This window comes from Oncorhynchus tshawytscha, linkage group LG13 (genome assembly GCF_018296145.1).
Source record: "Oncorhynchus tshawytscha isolate Ot180627B linkage group LG13, Otsh_v2.0, whole genome shotgun sequence".
Taxonomy (NCBI): Eukaryota; Metazoa; Chordata; class Actinopteri; order Salmoniformes; family Salmonidae; genus Oncorhynchus; species Oncorhynchus tshawytscha.
The window spans coordinates 30,864,946-30,881,354 of NC_056441.1; the positions used below are offsets into that span (position 1 = coordinate 30,864,946).

At 42.1% G+C, this 16,409-nt stretch overlaps 1 protein-coding gene across 2 annotated transcripts in view; it reads left to right on the forward strand.

The window, feature by feature from the left end:
• Positions 1-15,965, forward strand: part of LOC112264675 (transcriptional repressor p66-beta) — a 51,425-nt gene extending 35,460 nt beyond the window's left edge. The window contains exons 10-11 of one of the 2 annotated variants that reach the window (XM_024441442.2): positions 6,333-6,573; positions 11,359-15,965. In XM_024441442.2, the coding sequence (XP_024297210.1) occupies positions 6,333-6,573; positions 11,359-11,495 (378 nt within the window). In that variant the 3' untranslated portion in view covers positions 11,496-15,965. The remainder of the gene's footprint in view (positions 1-6,332; positions 6,574-11,358) is intronic. The other variant, XM_024441443.2, reaches the window with a different exon arrangement.
• The last annotated feature ends 444 nt before the right edge of the window (positions 15,966-16,409 follow it).

Below are 16,409 nucleotides of genomic sequence, written 5' to 3' on the forward strand. Positions count from 1 at the left end.
TTCCCTCCAAGGCAATCAAACAAGTGAAATGCCGGTATAGGGACATAGTAGAGTCGCAATTCAACGGCTCAGACACGAGATGTATGTTCCAGGGTCTACCGGCAATTACGGACTACAAAAAGAAAACCACTTCACGGACACCAACGTCTTGCTTCCAGACAAACTAAACACCTTCTTTGCCCGCTTTGAGGATAATACAGTGCCACCGACACGGCCCGCTACCAAGGACTACCGGACCCCCTTCTCCACTGCCGACGTGAGTAAGACATTTACACGTTTTAATCGTCGCAAGGCTGCTGGCCCAGGCGGCATCCCTAGCCGCGTCCTCAGAGCATGCGCAGACCAGCTGGTTGGTGTGTTTATGGACATATTCAATCTCTCCCCATCCCAGTCTGCTATCCACACATGCTTCAAGATGGCCACCATTGTTCCTGTACCCAATAAGAAAAAGATAACTGAACTAAATGACTATCACCCCGTAGCACTCACTTTTGTCAACATGAAGTGCTTTGAGAAACTAGTCAAGGATCATATCACCTCTACCTTACCCGCCACCCTAGACCCACTTCAGTTTGCATACTGCCCCAACAGGTCCAGAGACGATGCAATTGCCATCACACTGCTCACCGCCATATTTCCATCTGGAAAAGAGGAATAGCTATGTAAGAATGCTGTTCATTGACTACAGCTCAGCATTCAACACCATAGTACCATCCAAGCTCATCATTAAGCTTGAGGCCCTGGGTCTCAGCCCCGCCCTGTGAAATTGGGTCCTGGACTTCCAGACGGGCTGCCCCCAGGTGGTGAAGGTAGGAAACAACATTCCCATTTTGTTGATCCTCAACACTAACGCCCCACAATGGTGCGTGCTCAACTACCTGTACTCCCTTTTCACCCATGACTGCGTGGCCATGCACGCCTCCAACTCGATCATCAAGTTTGTAGACTACACAACAATAGTAGGCTTGATTACCAACAACAATGAGACAGCCTATAGGAAGGAGGTAGGGGCATGCACAATTGAGAGCATCCTGTCGGGCTGTATCACCGCCTGGTACGGCAACTGCACCGCCCACAACCGCAAGTCTCCCCAGAGGGTGGTACGGTCTGCACAAAGCATCACTGGGGGTAAACTACGTGCCCTCCAGGACACCTACAGCACCCGATGTCACAGGAAGGCCAAAAAGATCATCAAGGGTAACAGCCACCCGAGCCACTGCCTGTTCACCCCGCTACCATCCAGAAGGCGAGGTCAGTACAGGTGCATCAAAGCTGGGACCGAGAGACTGAAGCTGTAACACAGAGAGGCTGCTGCCTACACACAGACTTGAATCATTGGCCATTTTAATAGATGTATTGCTGGTCACTTTAAATAATGTCACTTTGATAATGTTTACATATCTTACATTACTCATCTCATAAGTATATACTGTATTTTATACCATCCATTGCATCTTGCCTATGCCGCTCGGTCATCGCTCATCCATATATTTATATGTACATATTCTTGTTCCATCCCTTTTAGATTTGTGTGTTTTAGGTAGTTGTTGTGGAATTGTTAGATTACTTGTTAGATATTACTGCACTGTCGGAACTAGAAGCACAAACATTTCAAATCAAAGTTTGTCACTTGCGACGAATTTCACCTTACAGTGAAATGCTTACTTACAGGCTCTAACCAATAGTGCAAAAAATGTATTAGGTGAACAATAGGTAGGTAAAGAAATAAAAACTGTTGAGAAGCCTTTTTTGTCCTAGACTTGGCACTCCGGTACCGCTTGCCATGCGGTAGTAGAGAGAACAGTCTATGGCTGGGGTCTTTTGACAATTTTTAGGGCCTTTCTCTCACACCACCTGGTGTAGAGGTCCTGGATGGCAGGCAGCTTAGCCCCAGTGATGTACTGGGCCGTACCCACTACCCTCAGTAGTGCCTTGCGGTCAGAGGCCAAGCAATTGCCGTACCAGGCAGTGATGCAACCAGTCATGATGCTGTCGATGTTGCAGCTGTAGAACCTTTTGAGGATCTCAGGACCCATGCCAAATCTTTTTAGTTTCCTGAGGGGAATAGGCTTTGTCGTGCCCTCTTCATGACTGTCTTGGTGTGTTTGGACCATTCTAGTTTGTTGTTGATGTGGACATCAAGGACCTTGAAGCTCTCAACCTGCTCCACTACAGTCCCATCGATGAGAATGAGGGCGTACTCGGTCCTCCTTTTCCTGTAGTTTTATTTTATTTTATTTCACCTTTATTTAACCAGGTAGGCTAGTTGAGAACAAGTTCTCATTTGCAACTGCGACCTGGCCAAGATAAAGCATAGCAGTGTGAACAGACAACACAGAGTTACACATGGAGTAAAAAATTAACAAGTCAATAACACAGTAGAAAAAAAGGGGAGTCTATATACATTGTGTGCAAAAGGCATGAGGAGGTAGGCGAATAATTACAATTTTGCAGATTAACACTGGAGTGATAAATGATCAGATGGTCATGTACAGGTAGAGATATTGGTGTGCAAAAGAGCAGAAAAGTAAATAAATAAAAACAGTATGGGGATGAGGTAGGTAAAAATGGGTGGGCTATTTACCGATAGACTATGTACAGCTGCAGCGATCGGTTAGCTGCTCAGATAGCAGATGTTTGAAGTTGGTGAGGGAGATAAAAGTCTCCAACTTCAGCGATTTTTGCAATTTGTTCCAGTCACAGGCAGCAGAGAACTGGAACGAAAGGCGGCCAAATGAGGTGTTGGCTCTAGGGATGATCAGTGAGATACACCTGCTGGAGCGCGTGCTACGGATGGGTGTTGCCATCGTGACCAGTGAACTGAGATAAGGCGGCGCTTTACCTAGCATGGACTTGTAGATGACCTGGAGCCAGTGGGTCTGGCGACGAATATGTAGCGAGGGCCAGCCGACTAGAGCATACAAGTCGCAGTGGTGGGTGGTATAAGGTGCTTTAGTGACAAAACGGATGGCACTGTGATAAACTGCATCCAGTTTGCTGAGTAGAGTGTTGGAAGCAATTTTGTAGATGACATCGCCAAAGTCGAGGATCGGTAGGATAGTCAGTTTTACTAGGGTAAGTTTGGCGGCGTGAGTGAAGGAGGCTTTGTTGCGGAATAGAAAGCCGACTCTTGATTTGATTTTCGATTGGAGATGTTTGATATGAGTCTGGAAGGAGAGTTTACAGTCTAGCCAGACACCTAGGTACTTATAGATGTCCACATATTCAAGGTCGGAACCATCCAGGGTGGTGATGCTGGTCAGGCGTGCGGGTGCAGGCAGCGAACGGTTGAAAAGCATGCATTTGGTTTTACTAGCGTTTAAGAGCAGTTGGAGGCCACGGAAGGAGTGTTGTATGGCATTGAAGCTCGTTTGGAGGTTAGATAGCACAGTGTCCAAGGACGGGCTGGAAGTATATAGAATGGTGTCGTCTGTGTAGAGGTGGATCAGGGAATCGCCCACAGCAAGAGCAACATCATTGATATATACAGAGAAAAGAATCGGCCCGAGGATTGAACCCTGTGGCACCCCCATAGAGACTGCCAGAGGACCGGACAGCATGCCCTCCGATTTGACACACTGAACTCTGTCTGCAAAGTAATTGGTGAACCAGGCAAGGCAGTCATCCGAAAAACCGAGGCTACTGAGTCTGCCGATAAGAATATGGTGATTGACAGAGTCGAAAGCCTTGGCAAGGTCGATGAAGACAGCTGCACAGTACTGTCTTTTATCGATGGCGGTTATGATATCGTTTAGTACCTTGAGCGTGGCTGAGGTGCACCCGTGACCGGCTCGGAAACCAGATTGCACAGCGGAGAAGGTACGGTGGGATTCGAGATGGTCAGTGACCTGTTTGTTGACTTGGCTTTCGAAGACCTTAGATAGGCAGGGCAGGATGGATATAGGTCTGTAACAGTTTGGGTCCAGGGTGTCTCCCCCTTTGAAGAGGGAGATGACTGCGGCAGCTTTCCAATCCTTGGGGATCTCAGACGATATGAAAGAGAGGTTGAACAGGCTGGTAATAGGGGTTGCGACAATGGCGGCGGATAGTTTCAGAAATAGAGGGTCCAGATTGTCAAGCCCAGCTGATTTGTACGGGTCCAGGTTTTGCAGCTCTTTCAGAACATCTGCTATCTGGATTTGGGTAAAGGAGAACCTGGAGAGGCTTGGGCGAGTAGCTGCGGGGGGGGCGGAGCTGTTGGCCGAGGTTGGAGTAGCCAGGCGGAAGGCATGGCCAGCTGTTGAGAAATGCTTTCGAGTTTGGAGTTTTCGATAATCATGGATTTATCGGTGGTGACCGTGTTACCTAGCCTCAGTGCAGTGGGCAGCTGGGAGGAGGTGCTCTTGTTCTCCATGGACTTCACAGTGTCCCAGAACTTTTTGGAGTTGGAGCTACAGGATGCAAATTTCTGCCTGAAGAAGCTGGCCTTAGCTTTCCTGACTGACTGCGTGTATTGGTTCCTGACTTCCCTGAACAGTTGCATATCGCGGGGACTATTCGATGCTATTGCAGTCCGCCACAGGATATTTTTGTGCTGGTCGAGGGCAGTCAGGTCTGGAGTGAACCAAGGGCTATATCTGTTCTTAGTTCTGCATTTTTTGAACGGAGCATGCTTATCTAAAATGGTGAGGAAGTTACTTTTAAAGAATGACCAGGCATCCTCAACTGACGGGATGAGGTCAATGTCCTTCCAGGATACCCGGGCCAGGTCGATTAGAAAGGCCTCCTCACAGAAGTAGTCCACAATCACTTCCTTAGTCTTGGTTACGTTGAGGGATAGGTTGTCATTCTGGCACCACCCAGCCAGGTCTCTGACCTCTTCCCTATAGGCTGTCCCGTCGTTGTCGGTGATCAGGCCTGTCTGTTGTGTCGTCTGCAAACTTAATGATGGTGTTGTGGCTGGCCATGAAGTTGTGGGTGAACAGGGAGTACAGGAGGGGGCTGAGCACGCACCCCTGGGGGGCTCCAGTGTTGAGGATCAGCATGGCATATGTGTTGCTACCTTCCCTCACCGCCTGGGGGTGGCCGTCAGGAAGTCCAGGATCCAGTTGCAGAGGGAGGTGTTTAATCCCAGGATCCTTAGCTTAGTGATGAGCTTTGAGGGTTCTATGGTGTTGGAACGCTGAGCTGTAGTCAATGAACAGCATTCTCACATAAGTGTTCCTTTTGTCCAGTGTGGAGTGCAATAGAGATTGCATCATCTGTGGATCTGTTTGAACGGTATGCAAATTGGAGTGGGTCTAGGGTTTCTGGGATAATGGTGTTGATGTGAGCCATTAAAGCATGTCATGGCTATGGACGTGAGTGCTACGGGTCTGTAGTCATTTAGGCAGTTTGCCTTTTTGTTCTTGGGCACAGGGACTATGGTGTTCTGCTTGAAACATGTTTGTATTACAGACTCATTCAGGGACATGTTGAAAATGTCAGTGAAGACACCTGCCAGTTGGTCAGTACATGCCCGGAGCACACACCCTGGTAATCCATCTGTCCCCGCAGCCTTGTGTATCTTGACCTGTTTAAAGGTCTTACTCACGTCGGCTACGGAGAGCAGGATCACACAGTCGTCCGGAACAGCTGATGCTCTCATGCATGCCTCAGTGTTTCTTGCCTCGAAGCGAGCATAGAAGGGATTTAGCTCATCTTGTAGGCTGGTGTCACTGGGCAGCTCGCGGCTGTGCTTCCCTTTTGTAGTCTGTAATAGTTTGCAAGCCCTGCCACATAAGACGAGCATCTGAGCCAGTGTAGTATGGTTCAATCTTAGCCCTGTATTGACGCTTTGCCTGTTTGATGGTTCGTTGCAGGGTATAGCAGGATTTCTTGTAAGCGTCCGGGTTAGAGTACCGCACCTTGAAAGCGCCATCTCTACCCTTTAGCTCAGTGCGAATGTTGCCTGTAATCCATGGCTTCTGGTTGGGGTATGTACGTATAGTCACTGTGGGGACGACGTCCTCGATGCACTTATTGATAAAGCCAGTGGCTGATATGGTGTACTCCTCAATGCCATCGGAAGAATCCCGGAACATGTTCCAGTCTGTGATAGCGAAACAGTTCTGTAGTTTAGCATCTGCTTCATCTGACCACTTTTTTATAGACTGAGTCACTGGTGCTTCCTGCTTTAAGTTAATTTCGCTACACTCGCATTAACATCTGCTAACCATGTGTATGTGACCATGATTTGATTTAGTTGGCAGCGTTTGTAGACCATGCTCTGGCACAGTATCATATTATGTTTTAAATTGTAATGTTACAAAAAAACAAACATTTTTGACTGAACTGATGTGTCTAGAGGTCACTGATTTCCTCCACTTTCTCTCCACTCTCTGCTCCCTCAGGCTCCCCAGCCTCAGGCCTCCATGCAGAGGGGTCTCTCCAGCTCGGCGAGGGGCGTCCTCTCCAACTTCGCCCAGGCATCCCAGCTCTCCGTGGCCAGTGGCCTGCTGGGGATGACGGGGAAGCAGCGCTGCGGAGGAGGAGGTGGCAGCAGTAGTGGTGGCGGTGGCAGCAGTCGGATCCAGCATGATGGCCGTCGCCAGATCTACAACATCCCCGGTGGGTTTTTGAGAACCCCTTATGGTAACACTTCAATTTGGCCTAAAGCCTGCAGATACAGTGCCTTCAGAAAGTATTCACACCCCTTGACTTTTTCCACATTTTGTTGTTGTACAAAGTGGGATTGAAATTGATTTAATTGCATTTTCTTTATCAAAAAATACAAAGTGTAATAAAAACTCTTAAATATGAAAAATAAAACACTAATATATCTTGATTAGGTAAGCATTCAACCCCCTGAGTCAATACATGTTAGAATCACCTTTGGCAGTGATTACAGCTGTGGGTCTTTATCGGTCAATCTCAAAGAGCTTTGCACTACTGGATTGTATAATGTTTGCACTTTATACTTTTACAAATTTTTCAATCTCTGTTAAGTTGGTTGTTGTTCATCGCTAGACAGCCATTTTCAATTCTTACCATAGATTTTCAAGCAGATTTAAGTCTGACTGTAACTAGCCCACTCAGGAACATTCAACGTCATCTTGGTAAGCAACTCCAGTGTATTTGGCCTTGTGTTTTAGGTTATTGTCATGCTGAAAGGTGAATTTGTCTCCCAATGTCTGGTGAAAAGCAGACTGAACCAGGTTTTCCTTTAGGGTTTTGCCTGCGCTTAGCTCTATTTAGTATATTTTTATCCCAAAAAACTCCCTAGTCCTTGCAGATGGCAAGCATTCCCAAAACATGATCCAGCCACCACAATGCTTGAAAATATGAAAAGTGGTCCTCAGTGGTGTGTTGGATTTGCCACAAACATAATGTTTTCTATTCAGGACATAAAGTTAATTTCTTTGCCATATTTTTTGCTGTTTTACTTTAGTGCCTTATTGCAAACAAAATACATTTTCTTGAATATTTGTACTCTGTACAGGCTTTTTTTTACAGGCTTCTTTTCATTGTCAATTAGGTTAATATTGTGGAATAACTACAATGTTGTTGATCCATCCTCAGTTTTCTCCTATCACAGCCGTTAAACTGTAACTATTTTAAAGTCACCATTGGCCTCATGTTGAAATCCCTGAGCTGTTTCCTGCCTCTCCAGCAACTGAGTTAGGAACGACGCCTGTAGCTTTATAGTGACTGTGTGTATTCATACACCATCCAAAGTGTAATTAATAAGTTCTCCATGTTTGAAAGGGTAGTCAGTGTCTGCTTTGTTTTATTTTTACCCATCTACCAATAGGTGCCCTTCTTTGCGAGGCATTAGAAAGTCTCCCTGGTCTTTGTGGTTGAATCTGTGTTTAAAATTTACTGCTCGACTGAGGGACCTTAAAATTATCTGTATGTGTGGGGTACAGAGAGGAGGTAGTCATTAAAAAATATTTGTAAACACTATTATTGCACACAGAGTTAGTCCATGCAACTTATTTGTGACTATTTGTGAGCAATGTTTTATTCCTGAACTTATTCAGGCTTGCCATAACAAAGTGGTTGAATAATTATTGACATGAGTAAACAATTCGAAAAACATAATTTAACTTTGACATTATGAGGTATTGTGTGTAGGCCAGTGACAAACATCTAAATATAACCAATTTTATATTCAGGCTGTAACACAACAAAATGTGGAAAAAGTCGAGGGGTGTGAATACTTTCTGAAGGCACTGTATAATGCTATTACATGTATGTGTGTGTGTGTGTGTGTGTGTGTGTGTGTGTGTGTGTGTGTGTGTGTGTGTGTGTGTGTGTGTGTGTGTGTGTGTGTGTGTGTGTGTGTGTGAAATATATAGAAGTAACATCATAACATCATGTTTGGAAACCTACTCATTCCAGGGTTTTTCTTTATTTATACAATTTTCTACATTGTATAATAATAGTGAAGACATCAATACTATTAAATATCACATATAGAATCATGTAATAACCAAAAAGTGTTAAACAAATCAAAATATATTTGAGATTCCTTTGCCTTGATGACAGTTTGTACACTCTTGGCGTTCTCTCAACCATCTTCATAAGTTAGTCACTTGGAATGCCTTTCAATTAACAGGTGTGCCTTGTTAAAAGTTCACTTGTGGTATTTCTTTCCTTCTTAATGCGTTTGAGGCAATCAGTTGTGTTGTGACAAAGTAAAGTTGGTATACAGAAGATAGCCCTATTTGGTAAAAGACCAAGTCCATATTATGGAAAGAACATCTTAAATAAGCAAAGAGAAACGACAGTCTATCATTACTTTAAGACATGAATAGTCAATATGGAGAATTTTTAAAGTTTCTTCAAGTACAGTCGCAAAAACCATCAAGCGCTATGATGAAACTGGCTCTCATGAGGACCGCCACATGAAAGGAAGACCCAGAGTTACCTCTGCTGCAGAGGATGTTCATTAGAGTTACCAGCCTCAGAAATTGCAGCCCAAATAAATGCTTCACAAAGTTCAAGTAACAGACACATCTCAACATCAACTGTTCAGAGGAGACTGCGTGAATCAGGCCTTCATGGTCGAATTGCTGCAAAGAAACCACTACTAAATGACACCAAAATGAAGAAGAGACTTTCCTTTGTCCAAGAAACATGAGCAATGGACATTAGACTGGTGGAAATCTGTCCTTTGGTCTGAGTCCAAATTTGAGAATTTTGGTTCCAACCGCTGTATCTTTGTGAGACGTAGAGTAGGTGAACAGATGATCTCTGCGTGTGTGGTTCCCACCGTGAAGCTTGGAGGAGGAGGTGTGATTGTGTGGGGGTGCTTTGCTGGTGACACTGTTAGTGATTTATTTAGAATTCAAGGCACACTTAACCAGCATGGCTACCACACCATTCTACATCTGATTTGCACTTAGTCCCACTATCATTTGTTTTTCAACAAGACAATGACCCAACACACCTCCAGGCTATGTAAGGGCTATTTGACCAAGAAGGAGAGTGATGGAGTGCTGTTTCAGATGACCTGGCCTCCACAATCACAGGACCTCAACCCATTTGAGATGGTTTGGGATGAGTTAGACCTCAGAGTGAAGGAAAAGCAGCCAACAAGTGCTCAGCATACATATCCTTCAAGAAAGCATTCCAGGTGAAGCATTGGGAAAGCATTCCAGGTGAAGCTGGTTGACAGAATACCAAGAGTGTGCAAAGCTCTCATCAAGGCAAAGGGTGGCTACTTTGAAGAATCCCAAATGTAAAATGCATTTTGATTTGTTTAAAACTTTTTTGGTTACTACATGATTCCATATGTGTTATTTCATAATTTTGATGTCTGTTACTCTACAATGTAGAAAATAGTAAAAATTAAGAAAACCCCTTGAATGAGTAGATGTGTCCAATCTTTTGACTGGTGCTGTGTGTATAAATACAGTACCAGTCAAGTGTTTGGACACACCTAATCATTCAAGGGTTTTTCTTTACTTTTACTTTTTTCTACATTGTAGAAGAAGCTGCAATGCTGCCTAAAAACCCAGCAGCATTGCAGTTTTGACACAAACATGTGTACTTGAACTTACCCCGTTCAAAGGCACTTCAATCTTTTGTCTTGCCCATTCACCCTCTGAATGGCACACATAGACAATACATGTCTCTCTTGTCTGAAGGCTTAAACATCCTTCATTAACTCCTTCCCTCCGTCTCCTTCCCTTCATCTACACTGATTTTAAGTGGATTTAGCAAGTGACATCAATAAGGGATCATAGCTTTCACCTGGTCAGTCTGTCATGGAAAAAGCAGGTGTCCTTAATGTTTTGTACACTCAGTGTATAAATGGTTGTGGGATCGATTTCTCCAAGGGACCAGTATAATGTGTAAGGCTCAAAATAAGTTTTGTCTTTCTATGTAGCACATTTTAAACATCTTCCAAATGGCTGTTTTTAATTCAGTCAGGATCATTATGAGATGATGAGATGATAATATGGGGGTCGTACCTGCTTATGACAGGTCTTACAATGCATTATAATGCATTATACCTGAAGGTGATGCCCAATGAGAGCATTCAAAGAAAGCGTAAGCGTGATACACGATGGGTTTTACACATTTTTCACAAAGATGGCCATACTGAGAGCATAAATAAAGTAATTATTGCAATAATAATTGTCATACCTTATGATGGTCTAACAAACTCTGAAATCTCTGGTGAGGTGGACAGCAGGGTTGCGATTAATTCAACAAATTACATTCTAATTAAATTCCCTGTCCCTGTAAACTCAATTCAAATTCCAGGTTAGTCTTTGAATTCTGTGAAAATTCAATCCCTCCAAGTTCCAATGTTAGGTTATAAAAATAAAAAATGTAATTGCCAATTCAATATTATCCACAACAATTCCACAAGTTCCAATTAAATTCCCTCAGGCTGTTAGGCTGAACATTACACTGTCAGAACAATGACGTTATACTGGACATAAAAATGCAACTTTAAATCATTTTAAAACAAACCCTGCAGTCAATTTTTGATACTAAGTGCATTAACTGTGAAATGTAGAGATATTCAATTAAATTCCTTTTTTTTTTTTTACAATTCCAATTCAAACACAATTCCATAACTTGAAGATTGTTAAAACTTTAATTGAATTCAATGTAAATTCTCCGCTTCATGAGTAAAATTTAGTTTTACATTTTGAATTTCAAATTAAATTGGAATTGACCCCAACCCAGGTATACAAAACAGACACAGCCGACTGGAACATTTTTTCATTTTTAAATATGTTGCGGGTACAAAGGTATTATTGAATGTGTTCCTCTTTCTTCCTCATTCTTTTTCCTCTCTCTCTCTTTCTGTCCTTTTTTAACTTCCCTTTCCTTGTTCATTCTCTCAACCTCTTGTTTGAACTCTGTCTCTTTCTCTCCTTCTCTATTATTCTTGATCTCTTTCTCCTTTTCTGTCAGGATTGAACATTGCATACCTGAACCAAGGAGGGGTTGGGGCCCACAAGGGCTCCAGCTTAGCTGACCGCCAGAGGGAGTACCTGTTGGACATGATCCCGCCACGCTCCATATCGCAGTCCATCAACGGACAGAAATGAACCCCGCCCTTTACCCCCACCTTCCCAATCCTCTCCCCAAGGGCCACCTTCTCCCCCCCCGCCGCCATGCCCTCACAAAAAAAAGACCACCTCCCCCACCCCATTGCATGCAGTGCCTGTCCGTGTGCCTACCTAAACTAACCCATGAGAAACGACACAATCAGCCTGAGAAACGACACAATCAGCCTGAGAAACGACACAATCAGCCAGACAAAAGACAACCAAACTGTCAGTGCATCTTCTCGACTTTCTTACTATAGCAAAATGATTTAGAAGACTCTCAAATAATTTGTACTACTATTATTGCCGCTGTTACTATTATTATTATGATAACTGTTACCGCTTCAGTTACTATTACTCTTATTGAGCTTTTTTATTGTTATGCTATGTAGAGCGCCTTTCAGTTCATACCTTTACTTTTATTTATTTGGGGGGGGGGTGACTATTGCAGGGTTGCTTTGGATTTCATTGTTTTTCTTTTGGCATAATTGTATTTTAGTTACTCCCCTTCTACACTCCATATGTATGGTTATTTTAGTTTTCAAAATGTTTAAAGCCACCTTCTGTTATGGATTGGATTCTTGTGAAGTTTCAACGCGGCAAAAGAGATGGACATATCGCTATGTAAGAGGGCGATCATGTGGAATGAACCGGATCTAACTGGACACTGGTCCAAATGACAGACTGCCCTGCTTTGAGTCGACCAGCAAAGATGACGGATCATAACCAGGAAGCACTATTCATATTTTTATTTGACACAGTATTAATGGAAGTGAGAAAATCCAGAAAGTGCGTGCTATGGAGCAGATAGATTTTTTAAAAATCTGTGAACTAAGCACAGGAAAGTCCACCGGTGTTTGCGGTGAGAAAAAAACATGGAGGCCATGGCCTGCATAGAGAAGGAGCGTGGCAGCCATTTTGGACTGTGGCGTATCGTCCCATCTCGCTGCTTGGCACAGGCCTGAAAATGGGATCATGAAACCTGCCCCCAAGATTCTCCATTGCCCCTCAATGCCTTCACTTATAGAGTATGCAGAGACTTCAAACCTTTCTAAACCCAACTGTTCCTTGTGGTACCGCGAGGGAAATGGAGAGGACTCGAGCAGGAGGTGGCAGTGGCATGTTATTTGTTTTCTTGTTGTTGTAGGGTGTCTTGATTTGTCGTTGTTTTTATTTGCGCCGTCTCCTGTAGAAAAGGCTGCGTATCTGTGAGGTACTTGCCCCAGGAGACGATAATTATCAAAAAATAGTGAACAGATTGAAACTATTCAAATATCTATATGGATTATGTATTGATGGCTAGCTTGAGAGAAAGGAGACTGAAATGGATTTATCTAGAAAATGGGATAGATGGATCAATCATCGTGTTCAGGCAATGCACACGAGATGCCTCATTCTCGAGGAGCACTTTTCTTATTATGAATAAAATGAAAATAAAAGGTTAAAAATGTTACAATTCCCAGGTACCCCAAGGTGCGGATGTCATCCGATTGTCTTCGGGAGAGAGACCATTGTCCAGAGTGTTCATGTGGACTGTATCAGACGACATTCAATTGGTTAACCCTCTTTATCTTTTGAATGATTTGAACAGTTTTGTTAACGCTGGCACTGACACCAAATTGTTTTTATCCTTCTTTTTTTTGCCCCCCGTTGTCCTTTGGGGCATCGGTCATACAAGCATGGTCTCTCACACCTGTCAACACTCCTTTACCACTGCCACACACATTTCACCAGCAGCACTTTCTATGTTTGTCTTTTCGGTTTGGTTTTGAAGTCAAGTTTGCTACACGTCATACAATACATTAAAGCAGTGTTCAGTAAATGTGCAGTATTACTCCAGGAGAGGTAGACCAGCAGATCTTCAATTGGTTTGGGGTTTGTCTGGCTGGCATAGGAGATACGTTTTTACATGTGTCTCCGTGTAGAAGCTATAGGGGGTTTATGGCTAGTCTTGGGAAGATCAGACAGGGCTTTTAGTTTGTGCTAGGTTCAGCGTCACAGTTTTCAGTCTTTCAGGCTTTTAGAGGATTGTTGCATTATTTACTGCTAAAGCCTATCTTTGCAATTTCACCTCTCACTGTATCAGGAGTTTAGGTCAACCGTTGAACGACATTAAACATTAGCCCCTGAAGGCCATTGGCTCAACAGCGTATTATGTCCATTTTTGGTCAAATAGGTTATTGAATAAAGGGTTAGGGCACATCACCATCCCAATGGCCATAGAGAGTCTTAAGTAAAGCCAAAGGACCATCGAAGACCCTGCAATAATATTGGCACTTAAAAATGTCTCACCTGTATTGTTCACTGGCCTCAAGAAAGAGTTTGTGGTTTTTCACCCACTTATGCACTGACAACCTGTATGGTGTGGTTGTGAGATTATGACCAACACTGTTAGAGTGGAAGCTATGAGGAGCTGAACCAAACAAGATGGATTCTTTGAAATGGGGTAATCTACTGATTTGGATCAATCTCAGGATAGTTAACACTACTATCACTGGGTGTGTGCAGTTTAGCAGGCCTGACATGACGGGCTTACATTTAGTCCTACGGCAGAGTAGTCTGAAAATTGGATACAAGCTCTACCCACTGGATACACAGATTTGGTGTGTCAAGTGCACTCGTGCAGTGGCCTATGAAATCTCAAGTTCCCATTTCCTAGTTCTTGTAAGTTATTTATACTGAACATACACCAAGTCATTATGAAACTACCTTGGGTTTGATTGGCAGGTGCAATATGTAGATGTGAATGGAAGTTTACATTCAGAAGAGAAAGTTTTTTTGTTGCTTATACTATTGTCAATTAATACCTTCTTTTGTGGTTGGTTACTATAGGATGTCATTTGAAAAAATGTTTGTCGGGGTACATTTTCTTTCCCACCCCATCATATATTTGATTTGACTGTCGTTTTTTTCTATGTCCTTTTGCTACAAAGCTGGACTGTATATTGAAGATCCTTTCTCTCTCTTGCAGACTGTAATAGATGAATCCACACACCTTGGTAATTTCAACCACAATCTTTTATTTTTATGTCAAATGTTTTAGGGTTTTTAAATGTCATTCTTCTATTTCTGATGTCTCAATTCAGTTCTTTTTTTTGTTTTGTTTGTAATGTTTTAAGTTTTCAAGAAAAAAATCTAAAAAATTATCAAACAACATTTTATTGACTGAAATAAAAATGACACGATATTTGCTAGGTCAGAAGTAATAATGACTTATTGTACATAAGCTTTTTTTCTCCCTTCAAAAAAAAAAATGGTATATTGTGTAGAAAAGCAAACAAAAAGCCATGAATATAGTGAAGCTTGCCATTTCGTTTTGTGATCACTGTGTATTATTGTGTAAACAAATGTGCAAAATGTATGGGATTCTCTTATTATTATTTTTTACACATTTTCTCCCTGGATGTCTTTTTTTGTTGTAGTGAGTAGGGTTTGCCGGAAAAGTGGTCATTGTTCTGACGGAGTTAGATCCATTCCACAGGCTTTGAGCGTGAAGAATGTCAAGTTCACATATGTTTGTTGTATGTTCTATTAGAAACTCAATGCTGTTCAGTGTATTTCTTATTTTGGTTGAGCTCATGCAGACTTCATTTGTGAGGACGTGGCATGGGTCAAAGCGCTGACGGACAGTACTACCCCGGGATAGTCATCAAATCCACAGATCTCTCTGTGTTTTTGTTGATTTCAATTTCTGTACTGAACTACAGGGCTACCCATGTCTGAAATGACAAGTTAAAAAAATTACATTTCCTTTGCTTTCTTCCATATTTCTATGAATATGAAAATGTGACATTTTGTAATGCTCATGCTTTCCATTGGAACATATAAGTTGTCTAAAAAAAGTTTTTAAAAAAATAAATAAAAAGTATTTGTTTTTAATTTAGTGTGCTAGGAGGTGTTGGAGATGAGCGAAATATTGCCCTCGTCACCATTTTGTTCTGGTCAACATCTGTTTTGGGGGATTTTCATGGAGTTATCAAACTGACAATACTATATTGACTGCCATATAAGTGAGTTAAAAAATAATGGGGTTGTGTCTAAAACCTTTTAAGGCAGATAAAGCTGCCCATCAGGACAGTGTTAGTTATGGGGTTTACTAATCGTGATGTCATTCTGATGGAGGACTGATCACATTTCCTGGCTACACAAATGTTTTATTTTATTGGTATAATTTCATTTACTCTTGGCATTTTAGTTATTGTTGGAAATACAGGTAACTTTTTGAAGGGGAGGGAGGGGGGATTTATTGCAAATCATTTTCTAAATTTGATGTGAATATGCTGAAAGCTTTTCTTTTTATACATATAAAATTAACTGCAATTCCTCAGTTTGAACATTGCATAATGTTGATGTTGTATATTACATTTGTGAGAAAAAAATGATATTGATAATGACTCAATCTGTATCAATTGAATGGACATTGGGGAATGGGTGAAAAGATTAAAATGAATTTTGATCCTATAAAAAAAAGCCCTTTTGTTTTATTTTGATTTCAAATGTAAATCCTGACCATTTGCACATACTTGATATTTAACTGTCTTCAAAACAAAAAAAATGAAAGAATATTGATGCTGTTTGAAAACTGCCAGTTGGTTAATAATGATTATGCATTGACTGAAAAAAAATAAGCTAATTTTGGAGGAAATAACTTTGTAATATTTATCTCTTGCAAGCTAAGTTTAATAAAGGATGGAACGATTTACTTCTGTAGTGTGACTTGTGCTCTGTTAAAGGAAACAACCACAGTATTTCCTGTGAAGTCACTATAGGGGTAGATGTGAAATGTAAAGTAATTATTTAGCATTGCATACCATTTAAGAGTCTAACCTTTTCAGCATAACAAGCACAAAGCTAACCGGCAAATCTAAAATTCACTCTGAACTAAACACCACACCCTCATTTTCTCAAACAATC